At 35.4% G+C, this 22712-nt stretch overlaps 3 protein-coding genes across 5 annotated transcripts in view; 1 reads left to right on the top strand and 2 right to left on the bottom strand.

Moving 5' to 3' along the window:
• The window catches only part of LOC128991135 (uncharacterized), a 37138-nt gene extending 32885 nt beyond the window's left edge, over positions 1 to 4253 (bottom strand). For both annotated transcript variants that reach the window (XM_054413895.1, XM_054413896.1), the window contains exon 1: positions 3973 to 4253. In XM_054413895.1, the coding sequence (XP_054269870.1) occupies positions 3973 to 4120 (148 nt within the window). In that variant the 5' untranslated portion in view covers positions 4121 to 4253. The remainder of the gene's footprint in view (positions 1 to 3972) is intronic.
• A 4950-nt stretch (positions 4254 to 9203) lies between these two features.
• LOC128989150 (uncharacterized) lies at positions 9204 to 12851 on the bottom strand. Its single transcript, XM_054411018.1, has one exon. The coding sequence runs from the start codon at positions 12849 to 12851 to the stop codon at positions 9204 to 9206; it is 3648 nt and encodes a 1215-aa protein (XP_054266993.1).
• A 1469-nt stretch (positions 12852 to 14320) lies between these two features.
• Positions 14321 to 22712, top strand: part of LOC128988978 (molybdenum cofactor sulfurase 2) — a 38267-nt gene continuing 29875 nt past the window's right edge. The window contains exons 1-2 of one of the 2 annotated variants that reach the window (XM_054410800.1): positions 14321 to 14691; positions 18121 to 18277. In XM_054410800.1, the coding sequence (XP_054266775.1) occupies positions 14610 to 14691; positions 18121 to 18277 (239 nt within the window). In that variant the 5' untranslated portion in view covers positions 14321 to 14609. Of the gene's footprint in view, positions 14692 to 18120; positions 18278 to 22712 lie in introns of those variants that run through there. The other variant, XM_054410801.1, reaches the window with a different exon arrangement.

The raw sequence follows: 22712 nt of genomic DNA, 5'->3' as shown, positions 1-22712 counted from the left end.
AGCTAATTTGCAACCAAAAGGTGAGTGAGCGTAGCGAACGAACTTCAACCTGGAGGCGAGTGAGCGTAGCGAACGAGCTAACCTGAAGGCAAGTGAGCGTAGCGAACGAGCTAACCTGAAGGAAAGTGAGCGCAGCGAACGAGCTCCAACCTAAAGGTGAGTGAGCGTAGCGAACGAACTTCAACCAGGACGTGATTGAGCCATGCAAACGAGATCATCTTGAAAATTAAGAAGTTAAACGGGGCAAAGCTTGAGTATAATTGCAATAAGAATTTTATACTTATATTCCAACCCCGTACGAAGGACGGGTACTCTGCTAGTTACTTATAAAAGTACACAACTTTTGATTTTTCTACGTAGGGAATCGATTGACCTTTATAATAGTAGTGTTATTTGGTGTCTGGATTAATCTTGGAATTTGTATATCAAGTTTACTTTCAAAATATTGTTTTTAAAATTTTTATTTTTATAATCTTTTTTTATATATATATATTTTTTAGTTTAGAACTTTGACTATCCAATTACCACTTTTCTGTAGACAATTTTACTGTGAACAAAATGGTGAAAGAATTATTAATTTATTACCTAAGGTTTTCTTTATATAGCAGTTAGAGTAAAAGTCTACAAATTCGGTAAAATTTATTGCCGCCAGAGGGTGCTGCAGGTAGACATAGACATAGACATAGACATAGACATAGACTTTATTTGCACAAAACATTCCATACATGTCATAACATTTAGAATAGGTGCATTGTCAAAATTAAATCCATACATAAAATATTTAACATTAAAACTTTTAACTTAAAATTAAACACTAAAAAAAAATAATTTCTAAATTGTAGTTCTGTAAAAATCTTCAATTAAGTAAAAAGCCTTGTCAATAAGAAAATTATCTATTGTATCTTTAAATTTGGTTTTGCTTAATGACTTATAGCATGGCGGAAGCACATTGTACAATCTCAGCCCAGCGTACAATGGAGATTTTTCATATAGGGTCAAACGGTGTCTGGGGAGTCTAAATATATTTTCATTTCAGGTTTCATACCTGTGATTAAAATGTATTGTTTCTGGTAGCTCATTTTTAACTGAATGTATGTAATTTAATAATTCTAGAATATACAACCCCGTTAATGTATGAATTCTTAAATTTTGAAAATGTTTCTTACAAGAACTGCGTGAATGAGAGTTGGTAATAATATGAATAATACGTTTTTGTAACCTGAATAAAGTTTTAATACCAGTAGCTTGGCCCCATAAAATTATGCCATATCTTAACACTGACTCCACATAAGCATGATAAACTACTTTAAGTGTCTCAATAGAAACACAGTCCCTTAAATGTATGAATAAAGATGATATCGACCTAATTTTGTTACGTAAATAATTCAAATGTGAATCCCATTTAACTGCGTCATCTACGTAAACCCCTAAGAATTTATGAGCTTCAACTAAATTAAAGGAACAGTTTTCCATATTTTTGTGTCTAGTAGAAAATTTAATAATATTTGTTTTTTCAACATTAAGTTTTAACCCATTTTCTAAAAACCATTGCTCCATGTCCTTTACCACACTTTGCAGAGAAGAAAACATTTCAGTTGTATTATTATTTTTGATCAAAGCAGTAGTGTCATCGGCAAAAAGAATTAGTTCTTTATTAATAGCTTTTGGAAGATCATTAATGTAAATAAGAAAAAAAAACGTATTAATAGCGCATTAATTCCTTCCCCAATGGGTTAAGGTATTAAATTGAAAGAATCACTTAAACAAATAAGTACAGCTGAGGTATAACAATCTAGGTACGGTACCTTATATGAAAGTTCCCTTTAGAAAGGAACCTAAACCTTAAACCTTTAACCTTTTTATTAGGTACCTTAAAGGGCAATTTATGAAATAATGGATAGTTTTTCGCAAGGTTTCTCGTCATGATGAACATTTTAAGTATGCCTAGGCTCCACCCTAGTATATAGGCCTAGTAGTATAGTAGTAGGTATAGTAGTATGCCTAGTAGGTATGGCTAGGTTTTAGGTATGGTTTAGGGGGGTGTGACTTTTAGTTTTCTCAAACGTTCATGGGTACTTTGGGATTTATATATGGATTGGCTACTAGGTTTTTAATCCCATACAGGAAATTCCAAATTGTCTTTACCATACATCTAAAGTGGTTTAGTAGTGCTTGAAAATTATTATTTTGTTGAAAAGCTATTGACACTTGTTTAACATTCTTTGACTTTATTTATTTGCTTATTAATATGCCTTTATTTGTTTATTAAAATGCCGTTTGTCGTTTGTCTTAAATTTTTGTTTTGTTTACTCAGTATAACATTTGTATTATTCAAAACTTCTGGCCAATTATTGTTTAGAGTTTATAATAGTTTATGAAACTGTTGTAGTTGTTTAGTAGCCTATTAGTTTTTGTAAGGGATTGAGTTTAATCTTTGAATAATTATATTCAACCACTGTATTGTTGGTTTAGGGGCCTATGTATATATCATCAGCATTGTTAGGCCTACTTAAACTTATTTTGCTTTTTGATTGTTCTAACAAAAAAAACACAAAGTACCGTATATATAAAATTACCCCCGCCACAGCAAACCTGCAGACTAAGCGAATTTCCATTTGCCTGATTTGATTTTCTATTAAATCTATTCAAATAACATTTCTCAGGTTTAACGTGTACCTAGGTTTGCTACCTACAAGGAGGGTAATAAAGTGTGTTTTTTTTAATTAAATATTAATAGCTAGTATAAAATTAATAGATTTGCCAAGTTTGATCCAAATATAGGCCTATCCATAAACAAGCAAACTACAACAGTTTAAGTTAATTATTTTCCATTAAGAATACCTAACATGGGATTTTTTAATTTACAATTTTCTCTGTAACCAATAACCATACACAAACACTTCAATATAGCCTACTAAATTATTTGTTTTTTAAGCTCTTCAAAATGGTCTAGAGAAAATTTGGGAAATTTTTTGTTTTGAGGGTAAAAAATGAGAAAACCCCATTCCCATGGTAAGATAGGTTTCGAACTCGTTCGAATAAACGTAGGTTTAGGCCTACATAACTTATTTGTTTGAAATCGGATTATTTTTGCTCAAGAGATATTGGGTGCTATTATTGGACACAAGTTATTCCTATGTACGCCTATATATAAGTTATCTTATAACTTAGCCTATGCTAGCCTACCTTACATTTTTTTTTTACTTATAAGCTGCAACTTAGTATAATTAAGTTAAATATTGGCCAATTTATATCAGTTTTAGGCTATATCAATTTTATCAGAATTTCAAGACGCATCTGAATATGACATTTGTTTTCACGATACCTACTTATTAATAAAATAACAAATTTCAAATTGGCATACTGCACTGTCGATGCAGTGTATCCACGCGCCCAGCGAAACGGCAATAGGATTAGGTGGCGAGGAGGTGCCTGAATAGGGACAAATTGCTTACAAGCCAATGGTTTCTGGCCAGCGTTGACTAGTCGACGACTATAGTTTAGGCTAAATAATCTAGAATTTTGCAGTTGGGATTGATGATGATACTTGCATTCGGTTACTGATATAACTTAGGCTAAGTTTTGTTTCTTCTCATCTCAGCTTTAAGGCAGTGGATGACATCACCACAAACCAATAGCAATACTCCAAAAAATTGTGTGACATGACAGTCAGTAGGCATACACCACAGCAAACAGTGTTCAAGTTAGTTGGTAGGCCTATTGACTAAAGGCCCTAAAGGTCCCTATTTCCAGGAACTAACCCATAGGCTTAGCCTATTTTGGAGAAAGTTTCCATTAATCTTGGCACATTAGCCTGGACTCATTTTCACCAGCTAGCTAAACTAGGCTAAACTATCATTCCACCCAACTAAGTTAATTAGGCCCCTATCCTTTTTTCCCAATGGTTAACCACATTAGAGGTCTCCTATAAATAACTTAATAGCCCTAGGCTAACTTAGTAGCTATTCTTACCAGTTTCATGCGATTTTTGAGAATGAGAAATGTGTTCATATAATTGTTCTAATACAGTGTCATCCAATATGGTGAAATTTTCGTTTAACAACTTATAAAACACATTTATCAATTTATGTTTGTAATTGTTTCCTTCATTAAACTCCATTTTGAAATAGGCCTAATGCTATCCTAGGTCAGTTCAGTAGGCTAGCTTATCAAATGAATGCAGTTTTTAAGTTTTGACCAATCCATCCAATCCAAAAGATTTTAAATTTGAACATTCTGAACTACAGAGTACAGACCAGAATAGTGATGTGACGAGTCGAGTACTTGACTCGTTAAGTATCGAGTCCAATGAAGTATCGAGTCGACTCGATACCAAATCGGCGATACTCGAGTACTATTACTCGTGAACTAAAGCTTGCTAGATCCGCCGCTACGAGTCCATAGCGCTTGGGTTGGGTGCATTTAATACTCACTCGTCTACTCGAGTCGAGACTCGGATGTTGTTCCAGATTTTGCCACTACGAGTCGACAGCGCTTGTGTGCTTGACACTGACAATTCGTATTAATACACTGCTAAAATGTTTAAGATATAGTTTCAAAACTATCCGCTACGAGTACATAGCGCTCGAGTAATTTGCTTACTCGGGTCAAGACACTATTAGACTGTTATTAATCTAAGTTTTATAATAACGAATAAAATCCATAATTAATTATCAACTCAATGTGAGATGAATCGCTCTCATCTTAAATCTACACAGAGTATAAAACGAGTCCGAGCCAAGTCTGTCCGACTCGAGTAAAGGGACTCGAGTCCGAGTCAAACAAGTTCCATTTCCAGTATTCGCACGGCAGCTACGAGCAGCTTCGGTGCTATACAGTATACAGGCAAGAATCGAGTCCAGTACTCGAGTACCGACTCGAGTAGTTGTGGTATCGAGTCGAATTGACTCGAGTTGGGAAAGTACTCGACTCGTCACATCACTAAGGTCCACTATACATCAGACATAAGATAAAAGTAAGTTAAAGGATGGGCCGAGGTAGAGATTACAACATGATAGCACGAATCTTGTGCGTTTGAATCTAAATAAATCCTTATTTATACAGTAAGAACGAGCAAATTGGATTAACGTTTTCCCGAAAAAGTGCAAAGATTATTCTGCATATAAAATATACTTGTGTAACTTATGTGTTAATGAACAAAAAATCAAATTCAAAATTCAAATCACAACACTACAGAACAATCACACAGTCTCTGACTCTGACAAACAGTGTTGCCACCCTAGACCTATGAATATTCCCTCTCTGACTAAGAAAAATCCTCATTTTATCCCCAGCTAAAGCAAAAATCCGCCAAGTCATAAAAATCTATAGAAAGTCCCCAATTTTCATCTATCCAATCACCAAATTCTAAAAAATCTATTTTAACTACAGTACCAAGCAGTAGAACCCCAATTCATACCTATATCTATGCCACAGCTTTGACTATCAATACCATAGTCACATTGTGTGGATAAATAAATTTCCACTGAATATGAATACTACTGTATGAAAAATCCTCATTTTATCCCCAGCTAAAGCAAAAATCCTCTCCAAAAAATCCTCCTCCATTTATCTGCCAAGCCATAACAATTTAAAGTCCCCAACTGTAATGTGCATTTATGTATTTGTTTATGATATGAAAGCTTGGTTACTCTGGGCCATGAAAATATTGACTCCACTTGAAATGTACAATAATAGATTTTCAATTTAAATATTGTTTCGGTTTTCAATTATTTTTTAATTTTTAATCTTGTAATAAATGTTTGGCCATAAATTTAAATTTAAATGAATAATACCTGAACTAATGAGGTGTCACACTTGTCTTCCATGTTATTTTACGGGACGTCTGGCACCAGACAACACTACTTGCAACGTTGCCAATTCTATGCCGTGGCCTGGAGTTAAAGGTGGCTGTGCTTTAACCAGAGTTAAAGGTGGCCGTGCTTTAACCAAGCCATTAACTCCAAGCCGCGGCCTTCGAAGTGGCAACGACGCAAGTAGGGTTGTAACAGCTGTTTTGTTTGGAAGCAGCGAAGCAGCTAATGGTATTTGCGTATTAACGAAAGCTTGGATACTGGACTGTGAATAATATTGACTCAGTACAGATATAGATTTTCAATTCATATTATTTTAGTTTCAATCCTGTATGTTTTATTTTCAATATTTTGTAAAAAAAAGTGCGAATTAATGAGCTGAAGCATGGCCACCTTTTTTGAAGTTCCTTGTCTGCCAAGTTATCTTATGGGAAGTCTGACACTAAACAACCCTATTTGCGACGTTGCCAATTTTAGCAGGCCGCGACCTAGAGTTAAAGGTAGCCGTGCATCAGCTCATAAATTCTCACTTTATTAATTTAAATCTATGAACATAAATTTATTTAAACAAAATATTGTAAATTAAACATACCCAGAATTAAAAACCAAAACAATATGAATTGAAAATCTATATCTGTAAATTTTAAGCGGGGTCAATATTCAGAAATAGAATCAGAATGTTTTATTGCCATGATAATAATCTATATCTATCCTACTAATATTATAAATGAGAAAGTTTGGATGTATAGATGTATGGATGTATGGATGTATGTTTGTGACAAGTGAACGCGAAAAATACTGGTCGGATTGGGCTGAAATTTGGTATGATGATAGCTCACATTCCCGATTAACATATAGGCATATTCTTATTTCAAAAATCCTTTCGGGCTCCGCCCCAGTGGCTCTGGAGTTTCCCATGTTAACCTTATGAGAAATGGAATTATTGAATCTTAACAGCTGTTTCAATTAAACAATTTGGTTCTGTTCTGTGATGTTCAATAGCATTAAAGTTACAAGGATTACCAACAGGGTGCAGCACTATTATTTCTTTTACATTATGACAACAGCTAATTTGCAACCAAAAGGTGAGTGAGCGTAGCGAACGAACTTCAACCTGGAGGCGAGTTAGCGTAGCGAACGAGCTAACCTGAAGGCAAGTGAGCGCAGCGAACGAGCTCCAACCCAAAGGTGAGTGAGCGTAGCGAACGAGCTCCAACCTAAAGGTGAGTGAGCGTAGCGAACAAACTTCAACCAGGACGTGATTGAGCCATGCGAACGAGATAATCTTGAAAATTAAGAAGTTAAACGGGGCAAAGCCCGCGGGTTACAGCTAGTATATATATATTAATAGGCAAGCATGTTTCTTTAAAACCTTTTTTCTCAGCTCGTGTGTGTCGTAGGGAAAACCTTCGCATACTGTTAGAAAGATATTTACCTGTAGATGTGCAGAATCACATTATAAATTAAAATTGGCTCGAAGATAAGCACAAGATTGTGGTGTGAGTAGCCTCCGGATTGCGAATAATAACTATGATAGTGGTTTAAATACCTTATTCTTGCAATCCGATTGTTGTCTTCACAACTAGTTTCAACCTGCTAGGAGGTCATCGTGTGTACAAGGATGATATTACTTCATATGAAGGACGTCAGTAACAGTTTTTTTTACATTTACACAAACACACGACGAATAAACACATAGAGCGCACACATATACGGCCGATAAAATATGACATCGAACTCGACACGGGTTCACGGGTCCGCTTGTCGAGTTCGATGTCATATTTTATCGGCCGTATATGTGTGCGCTCTATGTGTTTATTTGTCGTGTGTTTGTGTAAATGTAAAAAAACTGTTACTGACGTCCTTCATATGAAGTAATATCATCCTTGTACACCTGATGATGACCTCCTAGCAGGTTAACAGACTGCGCTGATCTAAATACACTTCTGTCGAATACACGATGGTTTTTACCAAGTCAAACTGTTTGAATGAGATATAGCAACTAATATGACCCATCAACTTTATCAGCAAAAAAATAAGGTAGAAAATAAAATTGAAGACACGCTTTCGGTGAATGGCTCACACCTGGGCTCACACAACTACATGTTTAAAAAAAATTGTGACAGCTGGTCCATATAGATGGGGAGTCTACCCAAGGCCCCACTAGAAAAAGTTTTTCCTAGTGGGGCCTTGGTCTACCTCAGTATTCAATATTCAATAAGTGTATGTTACATGTTTTGGTCGAGTTTTCGACCACTGGACGACATCTAGTATACATAAATGTACAGGGCAAAAGTCACTAAAACTAAACAAGTAAAATAAGATCCATTAAAATAAAGATACAAACTTCAAAAGGTAACAGTACAAACTAATACAATTTAAAAACGAAGAAACCCTTTAACATTCCTTATCAACTAAATATTCTCTTATGCCATGCTTAATTTTTTTTATCATGGTCGCCCTTGATTGCATTAGGAAGAGAATCATAAAGACAGATACACATGGAGAATGATTGGTTTTTATGAAAAGTGGTACGAGATAGTGGAATAGGTAGGTCAAAGTTCCTTCTAAGATTGCGAAGCTGTGGTGAGATGACTCTCTAATATGAAACATTCTGAAATATTTTTTAAGATGGTCAAAGATTCAAAAATGAAAATTGATGGGAAGGTCAGCATATTATTTCTACGAAAAATAGCACTCTCTTCTACAAGACTTGAAGATTAATCTGATGGCTCTTTTTTGCAGTTTGAATATTCTCTTAGTTTGAAGTTTGTCGTCACCCCAAACTGGCACACAATATGTAAGAAAGGGGTAAACAAAGACCGTAATAAGCTGTCAGAAGGACGCGTCTTTCTTGATAACAGGAGAGCCTACGAAGAAGGAAAGCACTAGTACTAAGTCTATTGTGAATTTTGTCAATGTGACTGGAAAACTTCAGATTGCTGTCAATGGCTACTCCTAAATATGTTACACTAGAAGAAGAAACAATGTTGATGTTGTCGTTTGGTAAATTTAAAGATTCGAATATGTGTTAGATGAATTCTGTCGTATACGAAAGTCTAAAAGTGATGTTTTCTGAGGATTAAAATGTAGAGAGATCTCGGATAGCCATTATGGAAAACAAAATTACACTCAATAAATTTTTGGATTCTAGCTGTGCTTGATTTGGACTGGAGACAACGAGGGAAGTTGTTATGAAAAGAAATGTTTAGAAACCAAATTTATATGGTTTTATTCAACTTAATAGTCAGCTACATTTTACATGAGAGAATTGCACAAAACTGTAAACATTACATACATAAACAAAACAGTCTTAAATAAAACAGCTGAATAAATATTTGACAGTACAAAAGGAATCATATTACATAACATTCACCCCATCTTTTTTTTTTAAATGTAATCCCTTAGATAGGTGGGAGGTCTTCGGACTCTAGTGGAACGACGCAGGTTTGTTTCTTCGTTATCCCTCACAGAAGTAGGGGTCACGGTCTCATGCAGAGGGGATGTTTCGATTTCAGATTGAATAGAGTTCCCAATTTCAGGTTGAAGCAGATTTGATTCACGTCTCAGGTCTTGAAGAGCAGGATCTAGTTCTTGACTGGGATTTTCCGAAGTCACTGGCTCATCCTCTTGTTGGATAGCTTCAGGAGGAACAGCGAGATGTCGCACCGATACCAGAGCCTCTCTACCATCTCTATACTTGATGCGAGCATAGTCTGGATTAGCCTCTATCAGCTGAGCTTGTTCCACTAAAGGTTCATATTTGTTATTTCTTACATGCCTTCTCACTAATACTGGTCCTGGATTCATGAGCCATTGAGGTTGAGAGGTGCCATAAAATGATCGTCTCTGGTGTTTGAAAAGTCGTTCATGTGGGGTCTCATTCGTAGCTGTACATAGTAACGAGCGTATACAATGCAAAGCTTCTGGCAAAACATACTCCCACTGTTCTGTCTTCAGTCCCTTGTTTCTTAGAACAAGAGATACAGTCTTCCAAATCGTTCCATTATATCGCTCAGCTTGAGAATTACCTCGAGGGTTATAAGGTGAAGATCGGCTAGTGGCGATTCCTTTAGAGTGTAAGAAATCACTCAGTTCTTTTGACATGAAAGCAGAACCTTGGTCGGAGTGGACAAAAGCAGGCATACCAAAGATGGTGAAGATTGATGTAAGTGCTTTGATAACAGAAGATGCTGATGTGTCCGAGCAAGGAATGGCAAACGGATATCTTGAAAACTCATCAACAACCGTGAGTATGTATTTATTCCTTGTCACAGATGGTATTGGCCCTTTAAAATCAATGTTAAGTCTCTCGAAAGGAGCCATTGCATGGATGAGTGTTGATGGGGTTTTTTGGTAGAACCGAGGTTTCACTTCCGCACAAACAGAGCATGAAGCGGTCATTCGCCTGACGTCTTCGATAGAGTAAGGGAGATTTTTACTTTTTAAGAAATGAACCATCCGTACTATTCCAGGATGCCCAATGTCACAATGAATTCTACGGAGTTTTTCGAAATCTCTACAAGAGATGGAAGATGAAACTCGTGAAAATGCATCTGCTACTACGTTTTCCTTGCCAGAACGGTACACTATGTCATAAGAGAAAGGTGCTAGTTCCAATCGCCACTTTAAAATCTTGTTGTTCTTAACCTTTCCCGCGTGTTTCTGATTGAACATATATGACACAGATTTCTGGTCTGTAATTAATTTAAACCGTCTTCCAATCAGGAAATGCCTCCATTTCTGTATTGAATCGAATATTGCGAGGGCCTCTTTTTCCACAGCAGGTAGATGTTGTTCACTCTTAGTTAGGGTTCTTGAAAAGAAACATATTGGCCTTCCAGCTTGTGAAAGGGTAGCCGCTATAGCTGATTCAGATGCATCTGTTTCTACAGTAAATGGAATATTCTCTTCAACTGCAGACATACTGGAGTTCGCTATTTCTTCTTTTAATGTCTTAAAGGCCAATATTTCTTTACTGCCTACTGGGAATGATTTGACTGTAGTAAGGCAATGAACCTTTTCAGAGAATTTAGGAATCCACTTTGCGTAATAGGACAACATGCCAAGAGCTCTTTTAAGGCTTGCATTATCAGTTGGAACGGGGAAATTCAAGAGTGATTGCAGGCGGTCAGGATCAGGACGCATGGACATGTTTTCTACAATGTACCCCAGAACTGGAATGCTGGTCAACGAAAACTTAGATTTTTCTTTGTTCAGGGTAAGATTATACTTTTTAGTTGCTTCCATGAATCTCTGTAGGTTTTGATCGTGTTCTGCTTGGCTACGACCACAAATAGTTACATCGTCCAGATAAGCAAACGTGTCTAGTAGATTTTCATTTTCTATAATCTGATCAATAGTTCTTTGAAAACACGCCACACCATTAGTTACGCCGAAAGGAATTCGAGTGTATTGGTAAAGTCTCCCATTAGCTTCAAATGCAGTGAATGGTTTATCTTCATTCCGAATAGGTATTTGGTGATATGCCTCCTTCAGATCGATTGTACTGAACACTTTGTATTGAGCAAGCTTAGAGACAAATGATTCAATGTGAGGTAGAGGGTAGGCATCAAGCTGTGTGAATTTGTTGATGGTTTGAGAGTAGTCAATACAGAGACGTCTCTTGTGCCCATTGTTGACCACAATCACTTGTGCTCTCCAAGGTGATTTACTCGGTTCAATTATTCCTTCTGATATAAGCCTACTTACTTCACTTTTTATGAACTTACTATCATCTTCAGAGTAGCGGCGGGACTTGATGGCTACAGGCTTGACGTCATTAGTTAGATTATCAAACAGTGGTGGTGGTGATACTTTAGCCCTAAGTAGATTGCAAACATTGAAGGGTGGGCGTTTACCACCGAAATTCAGCTCCACAGCAGAATGTTGCCGAAGGATGTCATGTCCAATTACAACATCGGCACATAAATCAGTTAAGATGAGCAGCTTTGTCAGTGGGTATTCGTGGCCATCGCACACCATGTCAACAGTACAGTGGCCAAGAGTTGATGAAACATGACTTGTTGATGCCATCGATATTTCATGCTTTGTTGGGTATTTAAAAATATTGAATCTTTTCACAGTAGCTTCAGATATAAAACTGTCGGAACTCCCAGTATCAATGAGTGCATCTACTGGTTTGCCGTTTAACATCAGTGACACTGTAGCTTTTGAAAGACATTTTTGTGAGGCAGCAACAAGAGAAGAAGACATTGAGTTTATTTTTGTCTTATCACTTTGAGTTGTTTTACCCTTAAATGTCCTACTTTGGTTGCGAGAATTGCAAACTGTTGCCCAATGGCCTTTCTTGTCACAAATGTTACAAACTGAGTCTTTGGCAGGACAGTTGGCTCGAGAGTGTCGTGACCGTCCACAAAAGAAACATTTTTCTCTTCTTATCGAGGATAATTGGTGTGAAGACGAATCAGAAGCTGCCTGAGAAACATTTGTATCAGTAACATCAACATCTTTAGGAGTTGACTGAGATATAGAGTTACAAGGGCTTGAAATATATGAAACCGCCTGATTTTCAGCTGATTCCAAGGTAATGGCTTGATTATAAGCTTCTTCAAGAGTCAAAGTTAGATTTTCAAGAAGTCTTTGTCGAATGGACTGTGATATTAGTCCTCGAATGAAAGCGTCTCTTATGTACTCGTTGCGATTTTCATTAGCAGTGACAGATTTAAAGTTGCATGCTTTACTAAGTTCTTTTAGTTTTCGAAGATACTGATCAATATTTTCTCCAGGTTCCTGTCTTCTAGTGGCCAGTTGATGACGTGAATATACCTCATTAGTAGGCTTTATAAAGAGTTTGTCAAGAATAGATATAGCTTCAGTATAAGAATCAGCCTCTGAGATTATTTCATGTATGTTGTAGTCCACAAAATTAGTTAGAAGTTTTAGTAGATCATCTTCTGCAGCACATATTTCTTCCACAAAATTCTTGAAAGTGGTTTTCCAATGTTTCCACTGACGATCAGAATGGGGATCATTAGGGTCTAAAGATAGGCGCTCCGGCTTGAAGAATTTATCCATTTAGATTTCTTGGAATAAACTTGAATAGAAAAGATAGAATACAACTTGTATAGAAGAACTTGTAATAATATAGTTAAAAGATTAAGTTGAATAAATTGTTATGAAAAGAAATGTTTAGAAACCAAATTTATATGGTTTTATTCAACTTAATAGTCAGCTACATTTTACATGAGAGAATTGCACAAAACTGTAAACATTACATACATAAACAAAACAGTCTTAAATAAAACAGCTGAATAAATATTTGACAGTACAAAAGGAATCATATTACATAACAAGTATCATCAGCAAATAGATGCAACTTTGAATTTGACACTACAGGAGGCAGATCATTGATAAACATTAAGAAAAGGACGGGCCCAAGAACGGTCCTCTGTGGCATCCTCTATGAGAGTATTTATTTATTTATTTACGGTTACACAATTTTTCAGAGTTGATATGCTGATATATTTTTGCTCTAAGAAGACTCTGTGGTGTCGTCTCGCAAAATGTAGTTAGAACAGCTTACTTTGGTTTATTTCATGCTAAGATTACTTATGGTTTGATTGTCTGGGGCAGTGCCTCAGCATCAAAAGATGTTTTTATCCTACAAAATCGTGCCGTTCGAATCATTGCAGGAGTTCATTATAAAACTCACTATGTAAACCATGGTTTGTTCATTTAAAAATTTTAGAAAATTCTAAAAATTTTAACTCTTTATTCTGCAAAACTTGCTATTCATTAAAGATCAACCAGATTTGGTGCATAATAATGACGTGCACCATTAGAGGTGGCTGTGCGTGCACTCTTACAACACTAGAATAAGACATGACTTACAATTGCCTTATGTTAGATTAAGTAAATCAATGAAAAAGCCATCTGTACTAGCCATAAGGTTATTTAATAAGCTACCCCTTGCTATTAGGGACATGTACATTATTAAATTTATTAAAACTGCTGTAATCAGGTTCTTAAGTGCATTCTACTCAATTGATGAATATTTTACAAAAAATTGACTTGCAATGATTTTGTGTAAGATGTGTGAGCCCTTTGTTCAATTTATTATTGTATAGATTATATATTGTAACCTGAGATATCCAATGTATTCAAAAGAATATCTAATGGAAATAAAGATCTTATCTTATCTTATTAATACAAATACAATATTGAAAAATTGAAAGTTAATTAACAAAAATTAATAACGAATGCAAGTGAAATGTTGAATGATATGAAAGGAGCATAACTACTTGCCTAATTAAATTAGCATCCCTTCTGCCTTTTCTCATGCTCTTTTACTTTAATTTGTTATTTTGCAGAATTTATTGAAAGGCAGATAGGGACTAACATCACATGCTATTTAATCAATGATAATATTTGAACCAAGCTGAGTACAGTTTCATGACTTTTCGTTCAACTTGCGTATCAACAATATAAAGTGGGAAAGGAAACCCCGAACCGAATACGTCTGCTTCTGTCACATTCACATTCCAAATTAGAGAAAAAATAAATAACTTAAGTTAGGTAGTGTAAACAAAATTACAGTGAGATTTGAGATTACAGTACAGTAGCAGTAGCTAGGCTAACTTTAAACTTGACTGGTATTAAATTTGCTTCAGTGTCTTCCTAGCTTCAGTTAAATAGGAACTATAACTTAGTTTATCTTTCCTTGTTGATATTCTATTTAGGCCTAGATTGTTCTGCAGTTCACTGGGAAGCTCATGCATGTTACATAACAATAAGCTTTTCTGAAATCATCAAATCAGCTTGAAATTTTAGGTCATGTCAGGGGAAAACATGGAAAGTATCATAAATGATCTTTTTGATTGTGAGTTTTATGACTGTGAATATAATCATCTGAAAGGTAAGTTAGTCACTTTATACAGACTATTTTAAAATTTAAAATTCCCTCATAATTTTATTAGGCTATTCTTATGGATCAGCTAAAGCATAGCCTCCTCTAATACAAGGCTGCGGCTAGACAAAAGTCGCAACACCGCTGTCTCGTCAAGCCAATACAGCTGTTGTACTAATTTATAATGGACAGTAACTTAATAGGAAATGTTTATCTTTAAACACTTTTGTTAACTTATTTCTGTTGTTACCATGGCAACAGGCATGACATTGTGATGTTGCCACACACCAATGCCGCAGCTTTGTGTTAGAGGATGCTATGGCTAAAGAGAATAACTTTTAAGGTTAGTTTCACTTTGTATGTAGAGGGCGTTTTTTGTTTATAATTCCTTGTTTAACCTATAACTTTTGTTTATAATCCTAAGCCTATTATTTAAATTTGTTTTAAAAACAATTTCAATGTCAAAAAGAAGGACTGAATTACAGTTTAAACAATAGCTGGTATTGCTGAATAGTAAAGCAAACTTTGTAAAATCTACCCTGAATGAGAAACTTTCAGTTGATATCAGTGCCTTTTAAACTTAACTTACACGTTACCAAAATGAAATCCATAGAATCGAGCTTCAGATTTCACAATCGGAGAAAACTTACTTGCACTAATCAAAGCTCATTCTGCAACTATAGGTCGTCTGCTTAGAAAAGAACCTGAGCATTAGCGTGCAAGTTCTTTTCTAAGTGGTCGACCTATAGGCCTAACATACCTGGACTCCAGGTCCGCGATCGAGGAGGGCCCCCGGCCCAAGGGGGCTCCAAAGGGGCTCTTATCACTTACAAAAAATGTTGATGTCTTGTTAGAAGCTATATTATGTTTTTAGTAATGTTTTATTTGCATTTTCCAAAGTACAACAACTGTGTCCAGTGACTCTTTATATACCTATTGCAAATTAAAAAGCCTACTCTAATATGATCAATGTTTGCTTGTACAATATTTATAATAGGAGTTATTACAAACCTGCATAATGCATTTTGATGTCTGCTCTGTTTAAAATAAAAATTCCAAAGGACATGTGGGGTGTTTATAATATAAACGTTTTAATCATAATAAGTTTACAACTAAGGAACATCTTCCAATAGGCAAATAATCTTCATGACTATTATTTAAATCTATATGGATTTCTTTAAATATAGGCCTAGACAAATTCACTTAGAAAAATACATAGAGATCATGTCATCATCCAAATTGTAAAATGCTAATTCTATAACAAAATCTCTCTGAAAACAACATTTGTTGTACAGTATAGTACGGTATCCATTTTGGTCGATTCATTGGCCTTTATTTGGTTGTAGTACCTACTATTTTAACATCATCTGGCCACTTTACCCGACTAAGAGTAATAAAAAGTTGACCATGGGTAAACACTGGGTTTTTCAAATAAATGCCAACTTTTGTGAAGGTTCGGCCTTGCGCCACAATTTCACCAAATAAAATTACGCAATGCACTACAATGAATGCACCCATCGTTCATTGGTCCTACGCTGTGCAATGCAGGGTTGCCACCCGTCCCGATTCTGCCCGGACAGTCCCGATTTTGGTTCCTTATGCCCGTATTTAAGCCTATGTTAATCCGGAAGGGAGGAGGCAATGTACAGATTTTTCCCTGACCTAAGGTGGCAACCCTGGTGTAATGCAATCTCATTTAAAAGTGGTAATCTATACACATGAATAATTTAATGTTCATCCGATGCTCATTTGTTCTTCTTCCGTTAATATTGTGCCAAATCAGACGTCTGTTGTTCTCATTTCGAGGAACAACCTCTGCGTGGCGGCCTACCTCTGCATGGTGGTCTTCCGACATTATACATTATTATTGCAAAAGAACAATCCATTGTAAAGTATTAAGTTTAAAAGTGTCAATTTGTTTGTTCAAAATATTTTATCTAATTTTCACTTTGTGTTGTTTAGGCTACTAATCCACTAGGCCTAACAATTTTACAATAACAAAATAATGCACATTCAGGTGTGGTTTTGTTTTTTTCAATTGATATAATCACAGCTGTGTTAACCCTAAATAAAAATACCCCCGCCGCAGCAAACCTGCAGACTTAGCGAATTTCCATCTGCCTGATTAGATTTAAACTAAATTGTCTCCTTAAAAATATCACATTTATTCCCTATTTAAACAGAATTAGTTTAATGAGTACTTAGGTTTGCTGCAACAGGGAGGGTAAAAAAGTTTTTTTAAATGTAAAATATTAAAAGGTACTATGGTTTAGTAAGAAATTAATGTATTTTCCAAATTTGATCAAATTATGTTCATAAACAAGCAAACTACAACAGTTGACTTATTCTCCATAAGAATAACATGGAAATTTTAAAATTACAATTTTTTTGAATTTTCTCCGTAACAATTAGGCCCATAATAACGCTTCAATATACTAAATTATTTGTTTTTTTAAGCTCTAAAAAATGGTTTAAAAAGAAATTGTGAAATTTTGTGTTTTTAGGGTCAAAAATGGGAAAAACCTATTTTTACCCCATAAAACCCCCCATGAACCCCCGTTCCCATAGTCCGATCATGCTGGTTCGCGAACTCATTCAAGTTTATCCTGCCTTACACCTTCAAACCAAATTTTATCAAAATTGGACAAAAATTACTCAAGTTATCGTGCGGATGGACACATATATATATCTATATATATAGATATATAAAAATTTTAACGAATGGTGTTTTTGGCCTCTGGGGACATCAAAATGAAAAAGTAAATCGGTCCCGGGCTTAGGTCTTACCATGAGACCTACGGTAATAACTACTTCCCTATAGGGAAATTCGCTAAAACATAAAATTAGATTCCCATGCTACCTATTTAAATGTGAATTATTTCTTCCGTAGAAGAGAGACCTTTCCCAGCTTTCTACACAGCCTCCTGTTCACTCACAAATTTCATTGTAAAATTTTGGGCTTACGGAATTAGATATATAGGTAGATACTTGCACAAAGATCTCGAAAACGGCTTCGACGATTTTCAAAATCATAATAAGTCTCTTGTTTGTTTCTTTCAGTGAGTAGGCCTAGATCTAGTGTTGATTTCAAACTCTGTTTTTCTCACTGATTGTGATTGCCTAAATAATAATTTTTGTAAGTAACTTTTATTCAAATTTAATTTTTACGTCAATAACCCCTTTCCAAAATTGGAATGGATCTAACGGACCTAACGGAGTAAGTAGGCTATACTATTTTTCCAAAACTAAGATCGTTGAACGAAGAATTTTGAAACCAGACTTTAATTACTGTATATATTTGCTAATAGGCCTATTGATTGAATTTGGGCGGATCTTGCCCCGGTGCACGTCATCCACAAATGGTCTTTTTGTTCTCAAAATTATAGGCAGTATGCTGTAGCCTATTTCTCAGACAGATCATGAATGTTTCTTTTTAAGATTCCTGTTATATGGACCAGACGGGTGCAGCGTTGTACGCAACCAGCCAACTAGAAGGGATGATGCAGGATATGAAAGATCATTTGTACACAAACCCCCACTCCAACAGTCTGCCGAGCAAACTGTGTTCAGACATAGTGGACCAGGTGAGATACAGGTATTGTACGATTTGTTGTCTTTTGGTGACGGGTTGGTAAAAGTATTTATTGGTTATTGGTTTAAATTTACTAGAAAACTGTTAACTTTACTATTCCGTGTGTCCCAAAAGTCCCATCTCCCCCTATTAAAATTTTAATGGGTGAAAATAATTGGATTAACTTCTATGGGAAAGTGTCAATGACCAGAGGACAAGTCTTTTAGGCTAGAATGTAAAACAATCAACCCCCACCTGTAAAATGGGGTTTTGGGGGGTAAGTCAAAAATTTTAAATAGCAACCCCTACCCAGTGATACAAGATTTTAAAGGTATTTGGAAAATAAGAAGAATCACGCAAACTAGAGGTCTCTTAGTTCATCCTATCCAACTTAGCGGCCAATCCAATTGTAAATTTTATGTTAGTAAGGTTAATTGAAAAATATTACTCTGTTGAAGAAAGTGTTATTTCGTAATGCTAAACAAAGCATGTCAAAACGTTTGTGCATTCACTTTTTAAGCAAGATAAACAAGATTCAATGTAAGAGTTAAAGGGTTAAACATCATGGAAGATCGTAAACATTTTATCTCTGGTGAAAGGCTAGTTACTTTATTAGCTAACTAGCAGAGTACCCGTCCTTCGTACGGGGTTGGCATATAAGTGTAAAATGATTATTGCAGTTATACTCTAACTTAGCATTTGCAATGGGGGAGGACACAGTTTGATAAAACTTGCTTCTTTAAATTTACGGTATACTATAGTATTACACATCTACCATAGCCATAATGTTCTATCACTTCACCTAAACAATAGAGAAAAATAAATTATTAAAAATTCGCAAAAAATCAGAAATTATTCATGCAATTAAAAACATAAAGATAACTGTAAACAATCCTACTTTGACAGTTCTCATTGTCTATCACAGTTTTTTGTTGCTGCTTAGTTCAAATTAGCTGTTTTCATAAATGCAAATAAATAATAGTGCTGCACCCTGTTGGTAAATCTTATAACTTTTTAATACTTTTGCATATCATAAAACCAACTTTTTTAGTTGAAACAGCTGACTAAATTCTTTAATTCCCTTTAAATATGAATACGCATAAGGTTAACATGGGGAACTACAGAGCCACTGGGGCAGAGCCCGAAAGGATTATTGAGATAAGAATATGCCTATATGTTAATCGGGAATATGAGCTATCATCATACCAAATTTCAGCCCAATCCGTCTATTAGTTAATGTGTGATTGAACTTCAAACAAACACACAAACTTTCACATTTATAATATTAGTAAGAAGTAAGATTTACTCTAATTATTTGTTAGTTATTTTAATTAGTTAATTTACAATCAATTACGTTGTGATTACTTAATAATAGTTCGGTCAAATGAAGAAAAAGTAGAGATGATTCTTTAAAGTGAAGCTTGGAGAAATTTGTACAAGACTGTTCGTTTATTTAACGCTGCGTATCCAGATAGGCCAGTGGATAGGGCAAGGCAACTGGTTAGCATCGATGTTGACATTTCCAAAAATAGTGTATATAGGGTATTAAAAAAACATAGGTTTCTCCCATACAAAATCCAACTTCATCAAGAAATTAATGACGATGATCCTGACCAAAACTTCAGTTTTGCGAGGAGATGATACAACAGATAGAGAAAAAACAGGACTATTAATTACATATATCTCAAGTATGTTATACCATAGACAAATAGAATAAATATAGACCGTCAGCTGTACTGCGGTTAAGCAGAAGTTTTGGCATCCACCGCTAGGTTTACTGTGTAGTTATGGCGCACACCGCTGCAGCGTCTGCTGGTTGCATACGGCTCCTGCGCTCCCCGCCTGCAGCGGTGTGCGCCACAACCACATGGCAAACCCTAGCGGTGGGCGCCGGAACCTTCCTTTGACAGTCTATATTTATTCTATTTTTCTATGGTTATACGGATGAAATGTAGTTTTCTCTACACGGAACAGTGAATCGGTATAACTGTCATTATTGATGGAGTGACAATAGCCCTCACTGGATGGTTGAGGCCCATACCCAACGCCTACAAAAATTAAACGTCTCTGCAGGAATTTCTGTAGTAGACTAGATTTCCCATCACTGTTATATACATAAAACGATGTTGGCGACCATAACCTCTTGAATTATTCTCCAAGTGTGGGTGTTTAAGGAAGATCTAAGTTAAAACTACGATGATAAACAAATTTAAAATATAATACCCCCGTCGCAGCAAACCTGCATACTAAGCGAATTTCCATTCACCCGGCTTGATTTCTACTAAAATATTCCCTATAAATTTTCAGATTTATTTACTATTTAAATAACATTAATTTTAGTGAGCAGTTAGGTTTGCTGCTACGGGAAAGATGTTGAGGTGTGTTTTTTCAATTGAAATATTGATAGCTTAGTATGAAATAAGCCAAATTGCCAAATTTGATTGAAATATATCCATAAACAAGCAAACTAGAACAGTTTATTTATTCTCCATAAGAATAACATGGGAATTTTAAATTTACAATTTCTTTAATTTTCTCCGTAGTCAATGAACATTCAAAAAAACTTCAATATACTAAATTATTTGTTTTTTTAAGCTCTTCAAAATGGTCTAGAGAGAAATTTAGAAATTTAAAGTTTTTAGGGTCAAAAATGAGAAAAACCCATTTTTACCCCATAAAACTCCCCATAAACCCCTGATCCCATGGTCCGATTATGCTGGTTCGTGAACTCGTTCGAATAAATGTAGGTTTACACGTTTGTACCAAATTTCATCAAAATCGGATCAATTTTGCTCGAGTTATCGCGCTAACGGACACATATATAAATATATATATATATATATATATAAATATATATATATATATGAATTTGAACGGATGGTGTTTTTGGCCTCTGGAGACCTCAAAACGAAAAAGTAAATCGGTCCCGGGTCTAGGTCTTACCATGAGACCTACGGTAATAGCTTATTCCCTATATGGGAAATTCGCTAAAAGAAGAAAATGTGTTTCTCATCAATGTTTAGAAGACATGGAACAGATTTGGACTGACAAAACAGACAGCTGATAACAAATAAACAATCATATCATCTGTATAGTATGACTATTACAAATAACAAAATAAAAGGCAGGCATTTTCTACAAATGTTAATGTTCGAACATTCCTTGACCAGCAGTTTCCAGGACAATGGATTGGTCGACGTAGTGCAATACGAGAGTGGCCACCTCTTTCACCAGATCTGGCACTACCAGATTTTTTTCTTTTGGGGGTTTTTGAAAAGTAAAGTTTATGTGACGAAACCACAAAACCTTGATAACTTAAGAATAATAAGAATCGAAAAGGCCTGCCAGCTTATTATACCTGGAATGTTACCAAATGTGCAAGCTGCTTTTTAGTCCAGACTGAATTTCTGCCAAGAAGTCAGTGGTGGCCATTTGAAGCAATTAATCTGAGCTGCAGAAGCAAGGTAAGACTATTAGAATTTTACCAACACTAAACAGTTTGTATTGTTAAAAGGCCCGAAGTTTGTCTGATAAAATTCACAATTCGATTGGCCGCTATGTTGGATAGGACGAACTTAAATACCTCTAGTTGGCGCATCACTCAGTAGGGGTTGCTATTTAAAATTTTTGACATACCCCCAAAATGGAGTTTTGGGGGTGGGGGGTTGAATAATATTACATTAAAAAAGACTCATCCTTTGGTCATTGACACTTTCCCTGAAGTTATATCAAATATTTGCACCCGTTCAAAATTCAGTAGGGGGAGGGGACTTTTAGGACACACGGTAAGTCTGTGTTTTTACAATCCAAAAGTCCAATATGCTTAAGTGATCCAGTGAAGAGCGAGCTGGTCTAAGTATAACAAGAGGTTTTGGCCCCAAAGGTCCCGAATTCAAATATTTCCAATCACCAATAGGTTTTATATGTGATAATACTGGGGACCCTCTAGGACTAGTCTGAAGTAATGTGTAAAACAGTCTAAAATAGGCTAAAATCTAGAAAAAAAGCTAAAGCCAAGAATAAATTAAGGATGGGTATAAAATGAAATAGGCTACAGTAAAAGCTCGATAACAAGACTCTCATATGGATTTTAAAATAAGACTTCTAATCAAAAGGTCCGTAAAAACATGTAATTATTGGTAAAATAAAAATAACTTTTAGAGGATTTGAAAATGACACTATTGATTGTTATCAAGGGTGAGTTTTTATTTAGGACCTTGTTTCTTATGAGGTTTCACTGTGTACTAGAAATGGAAAGCTTTGTATGTGATTACAGCATTACATTATTTGTATGTTCATTTACCAAAGAATTACATTTCTTGTAGCCTAGGCCTAGTGAGTGAGTGTCCAAATAAACTTTCAGGGAACCTAGGGAGTAAAAGTCAGCTGTTGTAAACAGTTGTAAATTTTGATTATAAGCAATCGCATGGATTAAAATTATTTATTGTGTTAGGTTTTA

The sequence above is a fragment of the Macrosteles quadrilineatus genome, unplaced genomic scaffold, assembly GCF_028750875.1.
Source record: "Macrosteles quadrilineatus isolate MER2022 unplaced genomic scaffold, UCM_ALF_1.0 Scaffold_3__2_contigs__length_128488019, whole genome shotgun sequence".
Classification (NCBI taxonomy): Eukaryota; Metazoa; Arthropoda; class Insecta; order Hemiptera; family Cicadellidae; genus Macrosteles; species Macrosteles quadrilineatus.
Note: the sequence above shows the minus strand (reverse complement) of the source record. Positions and strands in the feature narration are given on the sequence as shown.